The 19,951-nt window shown below is 38.7% G+C and overlaps 1 protein-coding gene across 9 annotated transcripts in view; it reads left to right on the top strand.

Annotated features, from left to right (window-relative positions):
* GRIA4 (glutamate ionotropic receptor AMPA type subunit 4) overlaps nt 1-19,951 on the top strand; it is a 235,175-nt gene that overhangs the window by 117,010 nt on the left and 98,214 nt on the right. For all 9 annotated transcript variants that reach the window (XM_054836650.1, XM_054836716.1, XM_054836658.1 and 6 more), the window contains exon 4: nt 17,916-18,100. In XM_054836650.1, coding sequence (XP_054692625.1) covers nt 17,916-18,100 — 185 coding nt within the window. The remainder of the gene's footprint in view (nt 1-17,915; nt 18,101-19,951) is intronic.

Genomic DNA, 19,951 nt, shown 5'->3' with positions numbered 1-19,951 from the left:
CTGTCAAATTTTCTTTTCCACTTTGTTGGCAAATCCAGACATTTTGCAAACCCACAGAGTGCCAATCTAGTATAAAATTTATTTTTTAAATGTATTCACGTATCCCAAGTGACCAACAGTACTTTGTAAGTTCATTCTTTGTAAGTCATACTTTATAAGTTTATCCCATACATGTAGCTTGTACTGCAACTTATATTGTTGTGGAATTTGGCCTGTGACATTTACGGGAATTAGCATTTGGACATGTCTGCTATTATTAGGGTTGCTGTACAAAAGCAGATTCTCAAGAGCCTTTCCAGGAAGATGGAAGTTCCCAAGGATGACGTAGGCATTGGTGCAGGCCTTCTTAACATATGAACATTAAGTATTTTACCACATTTTAATTATACATTTTAAATGCATCAGGCAGGATATCTGTAGCTGACTTTGTAAAACTTCTATTGTAAAAAATCTACAGCACAGGAAACCTTTAGAGTGCCAAAGATATCGTGTAATGGAGAAGTGTGGCTTTTAGGTGAGAATGTGCAATAAGATATGAAGAGTTATTTCAAGAACAGTGTAGCTTTCAGATTTGAGTATTACTGTCTTGCAGCATAAAGACCTGTTCTGGTACCAGTTTTGAGTGGCATGAGACCACAGGTTCAATTCCTTACGGGTTTCAGTAGACATGCAAGCCTGGAGCGTGCCTGGAGCAAGTTACTGTACCAACAAAGAAAGTTGCTATTCAAACTGAACGGTGAAATGTCAGTTCGCTGCAAGTTATCCTTAATAAATTCTAACATCTCCCTGGTAAATGTTTTGTAGTGTTTGTCACCATGGTAGGGCTTTTTAATTTTTTTTTTCCTACCCAAATATTGAATATTTTGGATATTAAGTGACCGAGATCATTCCAGGGTGGAAAAGGGCTTTTCCTATTGCAACCCATTGAATATGTGATACACTTCACCTGCGCAGTTTGGCTCTGCCAGGAAATAGCTAATATTGACATGCTGGCATACTGACAACCAATGTCAAAAATATCATGAATTCTAAAGAGAAAAACCTATGCTTAATCTATGGTAGACATGTTTGGTCATGCTTTAAGTGTTCAGTTTGCAAATAAGGCATGTCATTTAAAAATCAAAATCTGTTGCTTCATATATTTTGGAAATGATCATAAAACATATGCAGTAGCTTTTTAAACCAAACTATTGATGTGCCAAAACTGTGCCACACATGTTGTGACCATCCTGAAGTTGTGAAACTGAGTGTGTATGAAAGATATACAAGAGAAAGTTGCACAGAAGAGCAACATTCAGTCTATAAAGTGAAAAAAATCTGTTTCTGGAAAAAAGTGTATCAAGACAAGATTTAACGTAAGGACAAAACATCAGTTCCAGTCCAGACTGTGATCTGTGATGTTCGTTACCCAAATTCACTTATAACATTTAATATGCTTTGTGACAGGACTGCAGCTTTAGTGTCTAGCACTGGTCCTACGAAGAAGGGTCCCCTTGCTGCCTGCCTTCCTTCAAGCTGTAAAGTTTTTCCCTGCATACTGGCGTCTCATTTTCCTATCTGGTTCTTTGTTAGCTTTTAACTTCCTTTTCTCAATTACATTTTCACCTGGCACAGAATTAGTTGTTGCACACTTAAAATCCAGTGAATGTATTAAACAGATTTTGGAATTAAATGCTCTCATATTTGAATTACATCAGATTTCAAATATTGGACCAATTTCTTCTCCCGTGAGTAGTTCCAACTAAAGTCAATACGAATATTTTATGAGTTATGCAACAGGATTTGTCCTATCTTTTATAAGTAATCCTAAAAAAGCAGTATTTATAGTATTTGTCTAGTTCTTATTCTGTGAAAATGTAACTTAGAATATGAACCATGTACTGAATCATCTGTAATGTTGCAAAAGAATGACAGAAAGGAAGGAAATTAGCGAAATCATTTACTTCGAAGTATATTTTAAAAGAAACAAATATTAATATAAATAAAAATACTAAAAATACATATTCAAATATATGTCTAATTTGTATTATATTGGATATTTTTGATCATATTTTTAAATGGCTTACTGAATATGCATGTGAAAGCAATTTGTTTTATTTTTCAGACTGATAGGTATGAAAACTGCTTTTAAAATGTGTTGTTGACCTAATTAAAAACAAAAGTAGGAATAAACAACTTGCCCTACCTCCGAGCCTGTTTGGTTTCCAAAGTCTTTTTTGATACTTTTTCTGGATACATACTTTGTACAGTACGTAGGACAATGAGGCCTTTGAGCACAACATTATTTATGTAAATACAAACAATTATTCCTAGCAGGGTGCCTAAAATTTTATCCACGTTCTCTATCATAGGGTGTATTGTACAGGCCCATCTCATATTTTGTGATAGTTGTCTCAGGATCAGAATAACCTTTTTAATCATAAAACTGAATTAACACCAGACTCTTTTGCTGAAAATGAACTTGTTCATTTAAACTACCATGAAGATGAAAGCTAAATAGTGAATATTAATATTTCCAGACAGAAATAAAACCTTAAAGAAATATCTATCAAGTAATTACAACTCTTTTTCTTGCACAAATACATTCATAAATTAAACTACTAAGGTTTTTTTAAGTATTCATTCAGTGATACATAAGTCAAGATGCCATCATCAATAGAATGCTAAATGTAAGTAAAACTGGTATATTGTAGAGTATTCTTCCATGAATAGGTATTTCATGTCTGCTTTGTTATATTAAGGAAAAATCTCTTTGTCTCTGTCATGACCAACCTCAGGAGACACTTACAACATGGTGCTTCAAGGCAGCTCCAGCCCACGGAGGCAGCCTGGCCCCAGGACAGAGGTCTTTGTGGGGAAAACACCACACATGAGTGCTTTGCAAATTCACACCCTCCTTCCAACTGCAGCAAGGTCAACATACAACTTCTCACAAGGTTGTTTGGTGTAAATATCCTGCAGTGTGTAAATACTGAGATTGTTGTCCTTGTATCATCTCCAGTGTTAACAGCTCAGCAGGGAAACTCCTCCTGCTGCTTATATCTCTGCAAATTGTCTCTCATAAAACCATCTCATAAGAGACATAGGCAAATGTCCAGTTTCTGTAATAGTGATATTTGTTTATTTGTAATTAATTAGCCTGAGATCTGGCTCAATAATTTTGAACCTGATTTAGCAGGCAACTTTAGCAAGAGGAATGAGGTCGCCCTGTCTCTCGTACCTTGGGAGATCGTACCGTGTACATCCCAGCCTGGAGTCACAGCCCAAAGCTGCCATGTGAGAGTTCCTTCAGGCATAACTTCAATAACACAAATAAAACAGGATGTGCTTAAGGAATTATCTGCAGTTTTACAGCTATAGCCTGGTCTTCTGGAGACGCTTAAGAATCCCCAGCAAAGGAGCTGGGTGTGGTGTCTGCTCCCTTCCACTCTGCTTCCAGAGAAAATGCCCTCAAGTATTAACTGTGGCCCACTGACCTTTTTGGAATAATGTTTCAGCCCTCAGGTTGAAAAGGCTGGACATTGCTGCATTAAGCAGACTGGAAAATGCAAATCTACATTGTATCTCTTGAGGAAAATAAGACATTTGAGGTAATTTACAACGTTTAAGATGTTTTATTATGAAATAATATCTGGTCAGTCACATTGAAAAGGGCAGTGGAAGCAGAAGCCAAAACATATAAAAAAGTATTAGTGGACAGTAGTTTTTTTCACAGTAGTTTTTGAGCAATAAGTGTAAGAGAAAGTTGTTCCAGGCAGCAGTTTGTAAGAAAATTCAAGATACATTAAATAATATTGTATACTAAGATGGATTATCATGTCCTATAGCTTTTTCAGAAATAGATTTTAATTTCCAAGTACAGCAGTGGGAACCTCAAAAAATTTGGTGAAAGTGGTCAGACCCTGTTTACTGTTTTATTTTCAACTTCAGTTACCATCTAAAATGCCAAACATGTTCTAGGACTTCTAAAGTATTTTACAGATATTAAGTGGTTACACTTTCTCACTTCTCATTCCTCTCAGATACAGAAAGTCCTTCTGTTGTATTTTTATTTGTCACCTCCTTAAGCATTTGCAGCCAATTCCCACATCCTCTGCAGCTTTTTTGGATATTCTTTTATAAACTACTTAGCCACTGAAGCAAAGATTGCAATACAAGTTTCCCACCTCTCTGATAAATATTCTTTGTACCACACTGCAGAGTAATTTTCTCTGTCTTTCTCTGCCTTAGTGAATATCTTAGCATTGTTTTTATGCTGTGGAGCTGCCCCAGATGGAGCGATGAAGACTAAACCACCCAGGACACTCTCAGTCCTAACGATCATGACACAGTGGACTCGGGGGCATCCAGCGACACATGCAGCGTTCTCTGCTTTCTTGGGGGAGGGAGAGAGTATCTTGCTACTGCTGCTCTCCTGGGTAATAGTTATGCAAATACAAAATCATGCTTTTTGTTTCTATTCATGGAGATGCCCTAAAGGGAAATATGTAAGAAATGTCCATTTTTATTAGATGCTGTTTCCACTTTTTTGAAACCTTTGTCATTTTTTCTTCTGGCCAGTCCTATGCAGAAAAATTCACTCATGTTCATTAAGACTTGGGATGTCACCAGAGTGCACTTTTCTGTGAATAAACAGCTGTTCAGGGGAAGAAAAATACCCAGCTCTGAAATGAACAAAGTTCTTAAGACCATTTGCTTTCAAAATGGTCAATGCAAGTGCCATTGTATAATGAAACGTCACAGGCACTTAACTTTTATGAAGCAGTTATTGACTGGTCACTGTGTTCATTTTCAGACATTAATGCCAAGGTCAGTTAAAACTAACCAAAGTCCAGATCAACATATATTTAATATGAGAAACTTGCCAGGATTTCACCACAATTTTCTATCCTGGCCTGTTTTCAGACAGGCCAATCACAGCTTTTAATGTCTGTATTCTTTTACCTGTTATCTTTTCATTATACCTTTCCCATTTCCATGTTTCCCACTAAATGTCAGTTCCTACAGCTGAAATTTAATTTGAAATGTTAAATATATTCATTCTACCAGAGCTTTGAACATGAGTTTATGATTACTTCTTGGAATATAGCTTGCCTCAGTGGGACATAATAAATTAGTCTAATCATATGGTGAGCGCTTACTTCATCCTGTGTTTGTTCCTGCTAGGAACTGAAATTGTCTCTGTAATTGTATGCAAATCCCTTCACCAGAATAATCAAAGGAAACGTATGTGTAGCTACCCATCCTCCACAAGAGAAGCACAAAAGTACACTAACTTTTAATTCTACTTAAATGAAAAGTTGTATCTTCATATGTTAAATGTAGATATAAAATAGAAGAACTTAAATTAAAAGGCATATGAGTAGCAAACAGATACTTTGCTAATATTGCAGGCTGCTTTTAGTCCTGCTTTTTTTACATATGCACCATGCTATGTTAAAAGTGCATTGAACCTGAAAATAGTAATATTGGGATTTTTCATTTTAAATATGGGGGAATTTCTTCTCCCCTGAAAAAAACATGAGATAGATGATAAGAAGTTTTATTAATTGTCTTCAGAGGGTGCCTGTTTCCCTTGACTGCCAGCAGAAAGAGACTGGAGTAATTAGCTCAGACTTAGCCATCAAACTTTGAGATAAATTCTCCTGTAAGTCTCTTAGTCAAAGGCATGTTTTATATATTGGCCTCAAATCATTCTGATTTGCTTCTTTGAACTCTGTCAAATATTTTAGCATTAATTTTTTAAATGTGGACACCAAAAAGAGATTTAGTCTTGTAGGAGTTGTCCAATGTCCTGTATGAAGATTGTATCGTTTTAGCCTTCCTCTTCCTGTTTCTCTATTCAAGTATCTAGGTGTTATATTAGCTGTCTTACTCATAGCATCACTGGAAAAGATCAGATCTGTGTATCTATGACTCTGATAATAATGTTTGTGAAGACACTCAAATGAGGGAAGGTTATTAAGTGTCTTTTGCCCCACCAGTTCTTTTCAGAGGAGCAGGGAGGACAGGGAGAAGAGGGTACAAGGAGCTGAAACCTTGTCCCGCGTGACATCCTTGTCTCTAAATTGGAGAGACATGGATTTGATGGATGGACCACTCGGTGGATAAGGAATTGGCTGGATGGTCGCACTCAAAGAGTTGTGGTCAATGGCTCAATGTCCAAGTGGAGAACAGTGATGAGTGGTGTTCCTCAGGGGTCAGTACTGGGACCGGTGCTGTTCAACATCTTTGTCGGCGACATGGACAGTGGGATCAAGTGCACCCTCAGCAAGTTTGCCGACGACACCAAGCTGTGTGGTGTGGTCGACACTCTGGAGGGAAGGGATGACATGCAGAGGGACCTGGACAGGCTGGAGAGGTGGGCCCGTGCGAACCACATGAAGTTCAACAAGGCCAAGTGCAAGGTCCTGCACGTGGGTTGGTGTAATCCCAAGCACGACTATAGGCTGGGCGAGGAATGGATTGAAAGTAGCCCCGAGGAGAAGGACTTGGGGGTGTTGATGGATGAGAAGCTCAGCATGAGCCGGCAGTGTGCGCTTGCAGCCCAGAAAGCCAACCATGTCCTGGGCTGCATCAAAAGAGGTGTGACCAGCAGGTCCAGGGAGGTGATCCTGCCCCTCTACTCCGCTCTTGTGAGACCCCACCTGGAGTACTGCATCCAGCTCTGGGGGCCCCAGTACAGGAGAGACATGGAGCTGTTGGAGCGAGTCCAGAGGCGGCCACGAAGCTGATCAGAGGGCTGGAGCACCTCTCCGATGAGGACAGTCTGAGAGAGTTGGGATTGTTCAGCCTGGAGAAGAGAAGGCTTCGGGGAGATCTAATTGCAGCTTACCAGTATCTGAAGGGAGCCTACAGGAAAGCTGGTGAGGGACTGTTTGTGAGGGACTGTTTATCAGGGAGTGTAGTGACAGGACCAGGGGTAATGGGTTCAAGCTGAAGGAGGGTCGATTTAGATTAGATGTTAGAAAGAAATTCTTGACTGTGAGGGTGGTGAGGCACTGGAACAGGTTGCCCAGAGAAGCTGTGGAGGCCCCATCCCTGGAAGTGTTCAAGGCCAGGTTGGATGGGGCTTTGGGCAACGTGGTCTAGTGGAGGGTGTCCCTGCCCATGGCGGGGGGGTTGGAACTAGATGGGCTTTGAGGTCCCTTCCAACCCAAACCATTCTATGATTCTGTGATTCTGTGATTCTGTGAAACAATCTCTATTGGTTAATTTGCCTCCTTTAAAAATTCTGTCACTTCTTTGCATGCTGTTTTGCACATATTCTTATAAAGTATAAATATATATCTATTTACTTGTATGTACATATATATGTATGCTTGTAATGTCTTGGAGCGTTTAGAAGAACTTGTTTAAATGCTTTTTCACCTTTTTTTTTCTTGTAGGATTTTGTTCTTTTAAAAAACCTCAGATTCTAAGCCATTTTCAGGATTTAGTTGAGAGTGATACTTGCAGTGCCTCAGATGAAGTGCCTGGGAGGTGCAAGATTATTCAGTGTCATTACACTTCAAAAAAGCCACTATATGAAATCTTCAGATGTTTTCCAAATTGTTGCTCCTGTCCAAAAAGAAAGAATCACATCTTAATTCTGGTCTGCATCAGAAGAGCAATGAGTTAGTTTTAGGAACTGGAAGAAAATCATAGATCTTTAAGCTTATCTCCAAATTGTTAGCTGTTTTTTGAGTGGGAGGTAATCAACTTTTAATAAATTTGTGGTCTGTGTGTCAGTTTAAAAGAGATAGTAAGACTTTTTTCAGACTCGTTTCAGTCAAAAAATAACCATATTATAATCGTAGCATCCAAATTTTAAAGCTTCTCTTCCCAGGACATGTCACATTTTCCTGAAAAAGCTAAATACTTGAGAATAGAGATTTCAAAAAGATTTTAACACAACTGAAATTTAAAATAAGAAATGAAGTGCTTGGGATCTACAAGTAGAACTTCTAGGAGGAGTAAAGTCCTGTACATATCTGCTGTGTAGCCACCAAAAAATATGGACATGGCCACCTGTGCGTAGAGATAGAATTAAGATTGCAACTCTCTTAAAATGAATATTTCTTAGTGTGAATGTTTTTTCATTCTGAAGATTGTTCTTGCATTTCTCTCTCATGTATGTATTGCAAATGCCACTGCATTAATGCCAATAGGCAGAGATTGTCAGATATTTTATAGTAAAAGACTACTTTTCTAACAAATCCCTATAGAAAGGAGGCAGAAGTTCTGACATCAAGATCCTCATTTAGTACTCACCATCAGTTCTGTCCTAGGGCACAGGTATCTTATGCACCGACTGAGGCAGATGCCTTGTGGGAAAAAATAATATGTGGCAATATAATTAAAGACAGCACCATAATACATTAATTAGAATACATTAGGGTACTGCTAATTTTACGATATACCAGCTCTTGAGTGCTTTAGCTTGCAGTCTTAATGGTCTTTGACATGGTTCTCTTTGGATGTTGTTTACATAAAGGTCTACGTACAATCGTATACCATCACAGGGCAAACAAAATCCTATTAAATTGAGACTAGAGAGGTAATTTGTTGGGAAGCCAGCAATTTCTGGAAAATAGCTTTGCATCAATTAAGATATTGTGTAAGAAAGATAATTTATTAGTATCAATGTTACAAACTATAGGTTTTAGTGAAGTGAAGAAATTTGACTTTAAGGCATTGAGCTAAAAAATAAAAGTGTAAGCTGTAATGTATAAAAGCAAGAAATATTTACAACTAAGCTGAATATTTGTCAAATTAATAGTAGTAATAAGAAGAACAAAGAAAAAAGGTAATAAATTAAATATTTGAACATACTGTATTTTCTTCCAAAATAAGTTAACTTTTTCCTGTTTTCTCTCCTTTTTTTAAAATATTGAAACACATTATCCCTAATGATAGACCCAAGATGACATATCAGATAACTGGATATTCAGAGAGACTATGTAGCCTCTATAGTTACTTTTAAAGGCACGTCTGACAGAGAGTAAGTCTAGCACCAGCTTTTTTTTTTTTTTTCTCTTTTCCGCTCACTGGCTTAATTGCTGATTTTTTTAATGTAATAGTTTGTGAGATTCTGATAACACTAATTACATACAGTTTCTGATTTAGCATTCAAAGTTCTGTAGTAAGAGTTTAAAAATTTTCTAGGAATGTGGTTCGGTGCTGCTTGTAAACTTCAGAGGGGCCAAAGACTTCTCACCTGAGCCAGTTCTAGCTGGACCCTCTGGCATAGCTGAATAATAGACAAATGAAAGCAAAGAAAATATAAAACATGAACAGGGTACATAAATGTACTTTTGGTGCATACCTGTAAGTATGCTTGGCTGTATTCATCTCTATGCATGCTTCTCATAAGAAACGTTACTGGACTTTGACATTAGTTTGAAGGCATTTAGTGCAGTGGGAAGGGTAATGGTATCTGAGAACTGTGAAAGCACGAACAAAACTATCAGACTGCCTTCAAAACCAGGGTTTTTCTTCAGTCCCTCTGAAGTTTCCACTCATCTTTATCACTTGACATTTTCATGAGACACCTTTACGGTGTATTTCATATGAATGTTGCAGATTCTGAAATGCAAAGAAGGAGAAAATTCTTGCTTCAGAGTGGGTGTAGCATAAATGGGACCTGACATAGCCTGAATCTTTGATCATGAATTCCAGTTGTGGAGTAAGCCAAACCTCCTCCCATATGCTCACTGAAAGCACAGGCCATTTGTGGTGGGCTGACCCAGGCTGGAGGCCAGGTGCCCCCAAAGCCACTCTGTCACTGCCCTCCTCAGCTGGGCAGGGGAGAGAAAATATAACGAAAGGCTCCTGGGTTGATATAAGGACAGGGAGAGATCACTCACCTGTTACTGTCACTGGCAAAGCAGACTTGACTTGGGAAAATCAATTTAATTTATTACCAATCAAATCAGAGCTGAGTAATGAGAAATAAAACCAAATCTTAAAACACCTTCCCGCCACCCCTCCCTTATTCCCAGGCTTAACTTTAAAGGTCCCTTCAAACCCAAACTATTCTGTGATTCTATGAAAATTATCCTGGTCATTGGTAGTATAAGTGACTTAATTCACAACCTACATCACAACAGATATATTTGAAAATACATAGAATTGGGAAAGCTAAAAAAAACCCCCAAAACTGACAACCCAAACCTGGATTTTTCAGGAAGAAATCATGTGAAGTAAAGCAAATTCCCTTCTATTACAAAGCAAAGGGTTTTGTAGACATTGGGAAAATAATAGGTGTCTCATTCTAGTAGGATTTTTTACACAGTTTGCATGAAATTTAGCTAAATGAGTGTGGTGGGTTGACCCTGGCTGGAGGCCAGGTGCCCACCAGAGCCACTCTCTCACTCCCCTTATTCACTAAACAGGGGAGAAAAGGCATAACGAAATGCTTGTAGGTCGAGATAAGGACAGGGAGAGATCACTCTCTAATTGTTGTCACGAGCAAAACAGACCAAACTTAGAGAGGGAATTCATCTAATTTATTACTAGGCAAAACAGAGTAGAGGAATGAGAAAATAAAATCAACTCTTAAAACACCTCCCCCCACCCCTCCCATCTTCCCGGGCTCAACTTCACTCCCGGCTTCAACCTTCCCCCCCTCAGCGGCACAGGGGGACGGGGAGTGGGGGTTACGGTCAGTTCATCTCACGGTGTTTCTGCCGCTTCTTCATCCTCAGGGGGAGGACTCCTCTCATCGTTCCCCTGCTCCAGCATGGAGTCCCTCCCACAGGGTGCAGACCTTCAGGAGCAAACTGCTCCAGCGTGGGGTCCCCCACGGGGTCACAAGTCCTGCCAGCAAACCTGCCCTGGCGTGGGCTCCCCTCTTCACGGGTCCACCGGTCCGGCCTGGAACTTGCTCCAGCGTGGGCTTCCCACGGGCCGCAGCCTCCTTCAGGTGCCTCCACCTGCTCCGGCGTGGGGTCCTCCACGGGCTGCAGGTGGAATCGCTACACCCCCTCATCCTTCCTCCATGGGCTGCAGGGGGACAGCCTGCTTCACCATGGCCTTCACCACGGGCTGCAGGGGGATCTCTGCTCCGGCGCCTGGAGCTCCTCCTCCCCCTCCATCTGCACTGACCTTGGTGTCTGCAGAGTTTCTTACATCTTCTCCCTCCTCTCTCCGGCTGCAAAAGCTCTCTCCCTCTAAGTGTTTTTCTACTTCTTAAATATGTTATCACAGAGGCGCTGATTGGCTTGGCCTTGGCCAGCGGCGGGCCCGTCTTGGAGCCGGCTGGCATTGGCTCTGTCAGACACAGGGGGAGCTTCTAGCAGCTTCTCACAGAAGCCACCCCTGTAGCCCCCCCTGCTACCAAAACCCTGCCACGCAAACCCAACACAATGAGCTAAAGAAATTTTGTCTTGATATTTCTAGAAAATATGTAAAACACTGGTCACACACTTGAACTCAGAAAGAAGTATGTGAGGTTCACTGTCAAATAAGGAGGTATTGAGTAGTGATCCATTCTGGTTGCAGTTTTTCCCAGTATCTTTGTTAATGACTTGGATGAAGAAATACAGAATACATTTGTTAAACTTATGGATAATAAAACATTGAAAGGATTCTGTGTACTTTGGAATACATTTTAAAAATACATCACATTTTCACCAATGCACTTCAGGAAGGACTTGGATCAATTGCCATATATCCAGAGGAAAGCAAGGAAAATTTTCAGAATCTAGACTAAAACATGTTCCACAAGGAAAACCTGAAAGAATCATGTTTCAGCAAGAGAAGTGCAGACAGAAAAGAAATGAAACAGCAGTCTTTTATGTAAAGGATTGCTTTAAAGAAGAAGGGAACAAACTGTTCTCCAGGTCTACTAGATATAGGACAGGAATGAGTGGCTTTAAATTGTGCCAGGGGAGACTTAGGTTAGACTTTAGGAAACATCTCCTAATGATAAGGATAATTAAGCAATGAATATATTGCCTGGGAAGTTACAGAATCCTCTTTAGAGATTTTTAAGGACAAAGAAAGATATCTGTCTAGAATGACTTAAATATAATTCATCTGTCTTGGGGGATGGAGGGATAGAGAGGAATAGATGGGATTATTTCTTGAGCTCCCTGTCTTATTTTCCAATCTATGTGTCTTTTCTGTGAATTAGACCCAAGAAGGACTCAGAACACACTTGTTGTCTAAATTTACTGGTTTGTATGTATTTTTTGTTGAATGTTCTGTCTCCAACTCCAAATGCAGAGAAAATCAGGCATGTGAATGAGTTACCATATGTCAAAGGTTATATGATAGAGCTTATAAATCTCACTGGTTATGTTCGAGTTCTGGAAGCTGTATACCGACCAAAAATTTAAGACAAAACCATATGTTAATAAAAAGGCATTAATCATAATGAGGAAAATTAAAATATGCTTGAGTTTGAGTGTTTGTAGTTATTAGTGGAATGTACAATCATGCATCACTCACACTGTAAATTTCATCACTGTAGCATCTGGATTCATCTCACCATGATTTGGCTAGATAAATGGTAGGCATTTTCACTAAGCCTCATGTCTAGACTCCTTCGGTATTCATTGGAGAAAGAGAAAAGCACCTCTGAGATAGATATCTAAGACAAAAAAAAGTGCTTTTTTATGGGATATATGTCTCTCCTTTGAAGGCTTGGATGATTAACTTAGACAACTACTTTATAGACAGCTGGAGTTAAGTGACATGAATCCAATCCTGAATGTCAAATATATTGGCTTATCCATACCAAATGATTTGATCATTTATTCTTCACTTCTGCTGTGTGTTGGATTTATAACAAATTTATTTCTTCTACTGATCCTAATATGAATTCCAATAGATGGAAGTAGCTTTCATAAAATAGCTCCAGCATTTTGGTGTTTGTGGCTGTTGGGATCATAGCTAATCTTGGGAATGGGATCAGTTCCTGTTTGAGAGTTAATTGGACCTGAAAGAGAATAAAATTAATTTGCATTTCAGTAATGTGCAGTATATGACGTCCATCTTTGGAAAAAACCCATGTTTCAGAGATGTTTTCTGCTCCTGGGGCCATAACAGAAATATATTACATATGCTGTTTCCAAGTATATTAACCCGTTAACTTGTGTCATTCGGTATTGTCAGTCTGCTAGCCAGAATAATATACAGTAATAATATGTAAACATTACATCCTCTTCATCATAGAAAACTAATCATAAGTTACTTCGTGCACAATAGTTTCAAAATAAGAATTATTACTGGGGGTGCTACTGTTTTGGAGCAAGCAGCCACTTTGCTATCTGTCTCCTGGCAAGACCATCAGGAATGATCGCATGTGCTTAGACGGGTGGGGGAAACAGTTTCCCAGAATGAAAAGGCTGCTGGAAGATGAAAGTTGTTGAAATTTAATTATAACACTGTAATTGATCACTGAAATACTTCTGGTGAAAGCAAGCAAGCAAGCAAGAAGAAAAAGGGGAAAAAAAAAGGAAAGAAAGAAAAGGAAACAAGCCAACCAAATGCATTCCAGCAGAAAAATAAGTCAAAAAAATGCTCCTCTGATCTCTTCAGTTTATTCTGAACACACTGAAGAGATTTAGATATCAGATTTTACTTTTCATTTAAATGGAAATAAATGAAATTAAGTCATTGACTGCTGAAACAAAATTGGGCAGGGGAAAGCCTAGCTGGTACAGCAAAAGACAAATAAAAAACCCTGAAAGGCCACTGAAATTTTAATATCAAAAAGATCACTCGTTATTTCAGCTCCTTGGGTGGTTGTGTCTAGTCTCCAGTCACAGCAATGTTGCAGTGCTAGGAGGAATCCTGGACTCCCAAAGTCCTGCACTAACAATGTGTTCTTAAATACCAAAATTGCTCGTGTTTTACACACTTTGGCCACCGAAAGGTATCTGAGTCTCTCCAAATAAGTACTAATCTCCCTTTAAACAGATATAACACCAGGTGCACATCTGGCATTGGTTTTGTGTGGCTGATACATTTTGCAATGGAAAAATGCCTATGGAGTGTGGAATGAGGGAAGCATGGTGAAAATAAATCTGAGATTTTGTTTGTAAGATACGTAGCTCTAGTATCAACCCCAATATGTAGATTTTCTGCAGTAAGCATCTCCAGCTCTGATTTTACTGGAAAAGAATAGAGTAACTCTCATGTTAGGCGCGGGTTTTTTTTTTTCCCAATGTGATGACTGTATGGTATCTTTTGGGGGAAAAAATAGCAGTATGTTAGATCAGCATAATTCCACCTGACCAGAAAACAGAAAAGGAGAGAAGGGATCAAGAAAAAAAAAAAATCTTTGCAGACTTACTTTCCCTGTCTCTGGTTTGGTTCCAGTATATTGAGGTGGAAGTGGTATTACTGGTCCTTATGCAGTTGTCAATAGTTTCTACATTTGATCATTGACCTACAAAAAGCAGCTGGCAGGCTTCTCAGCCCAGGTCATTTGAGGAACATTCCCCAAAATCATAGTCCCATAAAGAGGAAAAAGAAACCATTTTTGCATATAGCATCCTTGCATTTTAGAAGGACTTCACTGTGTTTCCAGGCACTTGTATTGGTGTTTTCTCTTGTTCATAGGTTTGCTAATTTAAAAACAAAAAAACCAACCAACCAACCAACCAACCACCCCAAAAAAACCCACACCAACCTCCAGGAAGGACCAGGAGCTTGTTGATACAAACCTCCAGGCTTCAACCAGTTATGTTTGGGCAAAATAATTTGTATTTTCTGATAAATAAGTTATCTGTATTTCACAATTGAATTAGTTGCTGAGGGAAGGTTACTGTATACACTTGTGAGAACTATCCTTTTATTCATTGGCATAGTCCTAAACTTTTTTTTAAATAATGTTGTTTTGATTCTGTAGCTCAGCTGATATCAGTTAGCCTAGGTTTTTTTAGTTTGCTTTTATGTGACAAATAATATTCCACAATGCATAGGATGGAATATATTCCAGAAAATGAATCATTCATCTGTCTGTAGAATAACTGAGGATAAACAGCGTATAACCAGAAAATAAATACCTTTTAGATGACAGCTGTAAGATTCATGTCTGCTGTCTTTACATGGGTAAACATTTTTCAGAAGTGTAAGAATTTTGTCTAAACAGAGATGCCACACTCAGTTTTGAGAGTTATCCCAGGTTAGCTTCAGGTTTTTTGCTGTATAAAATGTTTGCAGCACTACATACAACTAATTATTTTCCCTGTTAGCTGTAGCCAATTATTTTGGACAAATAAGCATTCTCCTCAGCATGTCTAATTCCTATGCCAACTGAGCCTGTGAATGCCTTCATTCATTCTGTGTAAACTCCACCCTTGTCGATCTGTTATATTAAAAATTGTTCCTGCACACCAAATAGATGACTATGCCACCGATTACTTGCACAAGGATTCTGAACTCCTCTGATGGAGATGTTGCACCATATCCAGTTACTACCATTTAGCTGTATTATGCTCTATGTGGAAGACATGCTAACATGAAACCCCACATCTGAGTGCCAGCTACTGACAAGAAGCTACTACAGAAGCTTCAAATGCCTAAATGAAGGCAGTTGCTAATGAAATGTGGCAAGACAACCCTTGATCCAAGGTAGAAGAAAAGCTTTTCTATGTGTTTGTCTGATATTTGTCATGCTTTATGCTGGGATAAATTCCCAGTTTGATCAAAACACATCTTAGTAAAGTTGTCCAAGCAAAATGCAAAAGGAATGAGGGGATGTCAATTGCTGTTTCAAACACCATTCATTCTGAATCAAAGAAAATGTTAATTTGTGTCAGGAAGCTGAATTAAGTAAATGTTGACTGCCTTTGTAGCAAAGATCAAGTCAAAGTTACAGTGTAAATGAAGCAGGAACCCCTGTAACACTGGAGTAGTTTTAATATATGTCTATATATGGAAATGAATAGGAAATGAAGCAAGAAATACAATGTTTGGGAAAGAATCTTGTCATGATTTGCAGAGATAATTACAGGCAAAAAGGAGATTGAATATAGCAACAGGAAAAGCAGAATAATTATGCAGCAATTAACAGGAAAGCTGTATGGTTCTTTGAAAAAAAAATACCAGTCATCGGGTTAAAAATATATGCTGAGTACAGAAATGTTTTAATACTCAATACATCAAGTATTTGAATTCATTTCCTAAGATAAAATACTGTTTCATTAAATAAATGTCTCATTTATACACTAAAATATGTTATGCATTTTATGTATTCATTATAAATGTTTGTATTTTTATCTTAAATATGTCATCTGAATTGGAGAAAAAAAACTAATAAATGTCCATTTCGAAGTGCGGGTGCATAGTTTCATGATGATAAGAAGATACAGTTTTTAAGTTCATATTTCAAGGACTGCAGATGTCATAGGAGCCAATAGAATGGCTTCTCCTAGATTTGCAAGAGAATTAGTTTCTCACGTGTCCTAAAATCTTCATATTCTGATGAAACTATTGTCTGCTTTTATTGTACTGGAGGCAAACTCGGGTTTTGGTGGGTTTTTAGATCTTCTGATAATTAGTTAGCCAGCAACAGCACACTCAAAAGTACTCTTTCTGAAATGTAACTTAGAAAGATTCCTCTTGCAATCTGTGGGAATGTCTGAAAGGGCTTTTTATGGGGAATCTGTCATGCAGTGGCATCTTCAAGTGCGTTAAAATGACAGCTGGGGGCCACTGCACTCAGGCATGGGACCCTCTTGTTGAAGAGAGAAAGGAGCCACCACTGCGTTGCCGCATCACTAAGGATAGTTTTCCAGAGGTGAAATCTTTCATTTAAAGCTAGTGGGGAAAATTCAGCAAGATAACAAGTAAAAAGCCATGATATTTTGTGTTGTCACTCTAGACGGGCACCATCTCTGAATTGTATCATACGTATCAGTGGGTTATTGACAAACATCTGTCCTTTTGGTCTTTAACAACTCTGGATCTGAGGTGTGCAGTCTTCATTGCTTCATTGCACAAGTTCACCATTTACTCTGGAGGAAAGATGGAATAATACATGTTTCCTACTTCAGGAACTGGTTGGACAAGTCAATGCCAGACTTGCAAGCTCTCCTAAGATATGTCACAAGCTTCTTTCCCACCTCTGGACTGCACATCCCCAGTTAGAAAAAATTAGGAGAGGGAAGAAGGCGAAGGGCTGGTGGGCCAAGGCACACTGAGACTGGGGGCAGGGACCCTGCCCCGCACCTTCAGGTGGAGACCTCAGAGAGGACGCTGCCTTTGCCTTCTTTGAATGGGTTCAGAGATGACAAAGGGGGCGTCAAATACTGATCATGATAAAGAGCAATAATCCTGCCAGTAGTAATAATTAATGCTTCTATAGTGTCCTTCATTCATTGACCTCTGATCACTTTGCATACTTTGATTAAAGCTATGTAGGAATTCTGAAATAGATCAATATAATTTTTATTTGCATGTCTATACTGGCATGTATATATACATACATAAATAAATGAAAAAATGAATTCTTGTTAAGAAGCATTAAAAACTACTTGGATTAAGTGTTGTCCAAAAAAAAAACCCAACAACAACAAAAGCAAAGCATTTGAATGTCTAACATACTGCTTGTGTAGTATACAAATACTTTGGGTAAATTATTTTTTCTTTGCTGTGTCATGAAATGCCTGGATATAGAAACCTGTAAAAAACCAATCTGAGAAGCTGAATACTCTACTGGAAGAGTTTGTATGTATAAATCGTGTGAATATTATCCATAACGCTGAGAATCATTCCAAGGATTCTGATCACACCAATTGTAATTTTCGTTAATTGCATACTGTGTGCTGATCACGACTAGCAGCACAGGTAGGGGTGCAGTCTATTATTCCTTTTCCTGCAGGATCAAATATTAAGAGACATAATATTGATTAAGGACAATTCTTATTCAAAGAATGAAATGATTGTGTTACTAGTGTATTGTATCCTTTTCCTTTTAGGTTATTCAATACTTCAAGCTATTATGGAAAAAGCAGGACAAAATAGCTGGCAAGTCAGTGCCATCTGCGTGGAGAATTTTAACGATGCTAGCTACAGGCGGCTTTTAGAAGACCTGGACCGAAGGCAAGAAAAGAAATTTGTAATAGACTGTGAAATAGAGAGGCTTCAGAATCTCTTAGAACAGGTAATACCTGCTTTTAATGTCACTGTAAGCACATTACTGAAACTCCAGATGAAACACCATTGTGCATTGCATTTTGTTTGTTTTCTCAATGGAAATAAAATTCCTTGCTCCTTCTTTTTTTTTTTTTCTTCATGGGCCTATATTTGTACATCCACTTGCCTGCTCCATTTTCTTTTCCTATAAAATTCTTATCATAACAGGGCAGTGAGCCTCCCCTTTCCCACTCAGCAGGTTTGTGGGCAAAGGAAGGATGCCACCAGTCAGGGCAGCTGCACATTTTGCCCCACCTCCCAGCACCACCATGCCTGATACATCTTCCATCAGGGTCTTAGGGCTGGTGGAACAATACGGTGTAGCTTAATTAGCAAGATGCCCTCACTCTGTACCTTCATGGAGATAAAGCTCAGTTTTGTTTGAGGAAAACAAAGCTTATTTTAATCCAGTATTAACTTTCTATTCACCATACGTATTTCTAGCCATAAAATGCTTTAAAATTATTATTACACATATTTAAACTGATAGTTTTATTACCTTAGCAGAGCATTTATGAACATGAAGAACAGTAGAATAAAGGTGTATTGAACTGGGAAGGAAGGTCAGGTTCTTCCATCAGTTATTCATGGGAAGCTGCTATTACATAAAGAAAATCCTGGACAGATAGACTGGCTTGCACTGGGTAGTACCTATACCAGTGTGTAAAGTGAGTATAAAATCCTGCTGCTTGAAGTGGCAAATCGGTCTCCATATAGTGCTTATGTATGAGCTATTTCTTAAATGATGGGAAAAATAAAATAATGCTTTGAAAGGAGCATTTTCTCAAATGATGGGAAAATTACTTAGGGTTAACTATCAGCTTCTTGCATGATCCCACATATAATGCTGATGCGGTGCACCGTTCCGTACCTGCCGCTGCTGCAGGAATTGCAAGGAATGAATGCCATCTGCTGGTGGTAGATCCTCTGCTGCCACGCTGCTTCTCTGCTAGCGCATTAGAGAATTTTGAAGATTTTTTTGCAAAATCGTTCATGATGCATCTGCTACTGAAGTCACAGAATATGTAATGTCATTTGTGATGCAGAAGTACATAAAATAGTACTCATAGAAATATAAACGTCAATTTTGCTTTCACTGGCAGAAGATAAATAGGGAAACTAAGAACTAATAGTATGGCTGATTTAACAAGGACTTTTTCGATGACTGTTGCCAAAGAAGAATAGATGATGCCATATTGCTATAGATATTCATTTGGCCTCTTTTTTGATTCTGAATGCCATTATGTTTTAACAGATGCTTTCTATAGCTTATAATGAAGTCCTCCCCCAGATCAGCCTATGTTGTAGTAAAACAGAACACCCATTTGAGGGTCTTTTAAAATACATTCAGAAAAATGATTTCTCTCTCAGCTCTGTGTGTGTGCGTGTGTGTATGTACCTGATTTCTTTTACATGGCATGACAATGTGACTTAGATAAAGTATGCTATATTACCAGAAGTCTTGAAGTACACCCACCATCCTGTGTAGGTGTAGCTACTGAGTAGCACTCAGTATCAAAGCAAAATGAAGTCATCCAGTACGCATTTGGATCTCAGTGATCTCATGTGTACATTTTATTTGTTTCCAGGAGCTGCTAGTCATTTTCCTTCCAGATTGGCACCTGCATAGTCACTTCTTTTTTAGGAACGTAACCTGTGCTTTTTGTTCAGATCATGCAGAACTGAATTGGATATTGATTTTAATGTGATTAGGTTTTGACCTCCTCTGACTTCATACAGGTCTGGATTTTGCATGCCTAAAATAAGTACTTAATGCAGGCATGGTAACTCATAAAAATGAAGTGCCTGGCCTACATGG

The sequence above is a fragment of the Grus americana genome, chromosome 1, assembly GCF_028858705.1.
Source record: "Grus americana isolate bGruAme1 chromosome 1, bGruAme1.mat, whole genome shotgun sequence".
NCBI lineage: Eukaryota > Metazoa > Chordata > Aves > Gruiformes > Gruidae > Grus > Grus americana.
Note: the sequence above shows the minus strand (reverse complement) of the source record. Positions and strands in the feature narration are given on the sequence as shown.